The 3,422-nt window shown below is 53.0% G+C and overlaps 1 protein-coding gene across 1 annotated transcript in view; it reads right to left on the bottom strand.

The window, feature by feature from the left end:
• The window catches only part of syt10 (synaptotagmin X), a gene marked incomplete at its 5' end in the record, with an annotated part of 12,359 nt that extends 11,450 nt beyond the window's left edge, over nucleotides 1-909 (bottom strand). Inside the window, 1 exon segment of the mRNA XM_030353211.1 lies at nucleotides 345-909. Within this exon segment, the coding sequence (XP_030209071.1) occupies nucleotides 345-909 (565 nt within the window).
• Nucleotides 910-3,422: the final 2,513 nt, after the last annotated feature.

Below are 3,422 nucleotides of genomic sequence, written 5' to 3'. Positions count from 1 at the left end.
GAGAGGGAGGAGGGAGGGAGAGAGGGGGAGGAGGGAGGGAGAGAGAGGGAGGAGAGAGGGAGGAGAGAGAGAGAGAGAGAGAGAGAGAGAGAGAGAGAGAGAGAGACAGAGAGAGAGAGAGAGAGAGAGAGAGAGAGAGGAGGGAGGGAGAGAGAGGGAGGGGAGAGGGAGCAAGAGAGGGAGAGAGAGGGGGGAGAGAGGGAGAGAGAGAGAGAGAGATGGAGCAGAGAGGGAGGAGAGAGGAAGCAGAGGGGAGGGAGTGAGGGAGGAGAGGGAGAGAGAGAGGGAGGAGAGAGGACGAAGGCGATAGGGAGGGAGGGAGAGAGCATGGAGGGAGTGCTTACGGTGGTGGCGGCGTGGATGTCCTTCCACACCACGGCCTCTCGCGACAGGTCGGACAGCTCGAACAGGTTGTCCACCACCACTTCGCCGATCGTGTCGTGGCTGGTGAAGCGGTCGAAGTCGTACACGCTGAAGTGCAGCTGGCGCGCGCACAGCTCGTCGTACGGCACGGCGAAGCGGAAGGTCTCGTCGAACATGGGGTTGAGGTTCTTGCGGTGGACGCGCGTCTGGAACTTGGTCTTGCGGTCGGGCAGCAGGTAGATCTTGACGTAGGGGTCGGAGGTGCCGCTGAAGTCCTTGGCGGGCAGGTCCAGGGCCTTCAGCAGGCGCACCACCAGGCCCTGCTCCTCGTAGTCGTACAGCAGGGAGAAGCTCAGCTTGCCGCAGGGCTCCGGCGGCGGGCGGGGCTCGCCGTCCTGGGAGTCCACCGACCGCTGCTTGTACAGCTCGGGCTTAATGCGGCCGATGCTGACGGTGGAGGACTGCCGCGCGGGGAGCGCCTCCATGCTGAGGTCCATGCTGGTCACGTGCATCTGCCGCGGCAGGTGGCGTCGGAACGAGTTGTGGCTGATGGGGGAGGAAGAGGGTCTCAAAAGGGTGCTCATAGGGAGAGAGAGGGTCTCAACATGGGGCTCATAGAGAGAGGGTCTCAACATGGGGCTCATAGGGAGAGAGAGAGGGTCTCAACATGGGGCTCATAGGGAGAGAGAGAGGGTCTCAACATGGGGCTCATAGGGAGAGAGAGGGTCTCAACATGGGGCTTATAGGGGGAGAGAGAGGGTCTCAACATGGGGCTCATAGGGAGAGAGAGAGGGTCTCAACATGGGGCTCATAGGGAGAGAGAGGGTCTCAACATGGGGCTCATAGGGAGAGAGAGAGGGTCTCAACATGGGGCTCATAGGGAGAGAGAGAGGGTCTCAACATGGGGCTCATAGGGAGAGAGAGAGGGTCTCAACATGGGGCTCATAGGGAGAGAGAGAGGGTCTCAACATGGGGCTCATAGGGAGAGAGAGGGTCTCAACATGGGGCTTATAGGGGGAGAGAGAGGGTCTCAACATGGGGCTCATAGGGAGAGAGAGGGTCTCAACATGGGGCTTATAGGGGGAGAGAGAGGGTCTCAACATGGGGCTTATAGGGGGAGAGAGAGGGTCTCCACATTGGGCTTATAGGGAGAGAGAGGGTCCAAACATGGGCCTATAGGGGGAGAGGGTCTCAACATGGGGCTTATAGGGAGAGAGGGTCTCAACATGGGGCTTATAGGGAGAGAGGGTCTCAACATGGGGCTCATAGGGAGAGAGAGAGGGTCTCAACATGGGGCTTATAGGGAGAGAGAGGGACTCAACATGGGGCTTATAGGGGGAGAGAGAGGGTCTCAACATGGGGCTCATAGGGAGAGAGAGGGTCTCAACATGGGGCTTATAGGGAGAGAGAGGGACTCAACATGGGGCTCATAGGGAGAGAGAGGGACTCAACATGGGGCTTATAGGGGGAGAGAGAGGGTCTCAACATGGGGCTCATAGGGAGAGAGAGGGTCTCAACATGGGGCTTATAGGGGGAGAGAGAGGGTCTCAACATGGGGCTTATAGGGGGAGAGAGAGGGTCTCCACATTGGGCTTATAGGGAGAGAGAGGGTCCAAACATGGGCCTATAGGGGGAGAGGGTCTCAACATGGGGCTTATAGGGAGAGAGGGTCTCAACATGGGGCTTATAGGGAGAGAGGGTCTCAACATGGGGCTCATAGGGAGAGAGAGAGGGTCTCAACATGGGGCTTATAGGGAGAGAGGGTCTCAACATGGGGCTCATAGGGAGAGAGAGAGGGTCTCAACATGGGGCTTATAGGGAGACAGAGGGTCTCAACATGGGCCTATAGGGGGAGAGGTGAACCCAAACATTTGTAGGTTAATTGACCGTCTGTTGAATAATCAACGTTATGTTGAGTTGTGTTGCGCGATTATTTCAACACAACCTGGCACTTTTCAGCTTTTGATAATGGTCAGCTGCTGTGTTAAAGTATGTAAGAAAATGGGGTGTTAAGAAATGACGTTTTTTTCTTAGCACACCTATCAAAACAAATTTCAAATGGTTCTTTCACTTTGCATAGTCTTAATTGTAAGCTGGCCTGCACTTCTTTTCGACTGTAGTGAGATGTGAAATAACTGTTCCGCACATCAGACATCAATTATCCGAAGGCTGAGAAACTTCTTGGAAATTGACAATTACTTAAAGCTGCAGCAGCTCGTTCGTGTGACCCAATGGAGTTGAACCTCTTTTCAAAGCCTCGCTGGTTGATTTTGTAACCTAGCAACTGCAATACGTTTGACAGTTGGACCATCACGGCAAACTGAAAGGCGCAAAATGGCGGAAGAAATGAATAGGAAACGTCTCAAGCAAAAAAAAAAGATAACACAGGGTTTAACTGTAGAAATGTTCTTCACGCATATCGGTTTGCTCAAGTAAATACTTTGAACTATTCAAATTTCAGAGTGTACACAACACTATCAAAATACACTTTAATTAAAGCCAAACAAAACCGAAACAGATAAGCTTGAACCATTCATTGAATAACAAGCATCCATTGCCACACACAATACTAATGGATAAATAAATGTTTTTGTGAACACAATCACAAATTCATATTTTAAAAAGAAAACCCATGTGGGGAAACCTCGACCCCAATGCCTAACGATGTTTTTTATCTGCAGTGTTCTGGCCTCTTTTGGCGACGGAGGTATCTCTAAAGTATCAGCTCAATAGCTCTGTGTGAGTGTGTTTGGATGATGGCTGGTTTAAGCAGCCTGACCTATCCCCTGTTAGACTGATCGGCTGGTTGGGGCAGCACGTTGAATGGACATTCAACGGGTCATTACCGCACACACTCTCCTGCATGGCGACCCGGAGCCCCAGCTCGTATCATTGTCAATCCAACTCTATCTTCTCACATCCCCAGCCTGTGTTGCTGTCCTGGAGGAGCCCAGTAAGTCACTCAGGAGAAGTGAGAGATGAGCGATGGCTGGTTAAAGCAGGTTGGAACCAGCTCATGCATCATTGTCATATAGCTGCCACACTCAGGAGGTGGCGTG

Source organism: Gadus morhua, chromosome 4 (assembly GCF_902167405.1).
Source record: "Gadus morhua chromosome 4, gadMor3.0, whole genome shotgun sequence".
In the NCBI taxonomy this organism is placed as follows: domain Eukaryota; kingdom Metazoa; phylum Chordata; class Actinopteri; order Gadiformes; family Gadidae; genus Gadus; species Gadus morhua.
Note: the sequence above shows the minus strand (reverse complement) of the source record. Positions and strands in the feature narration are given on the sequence as shown.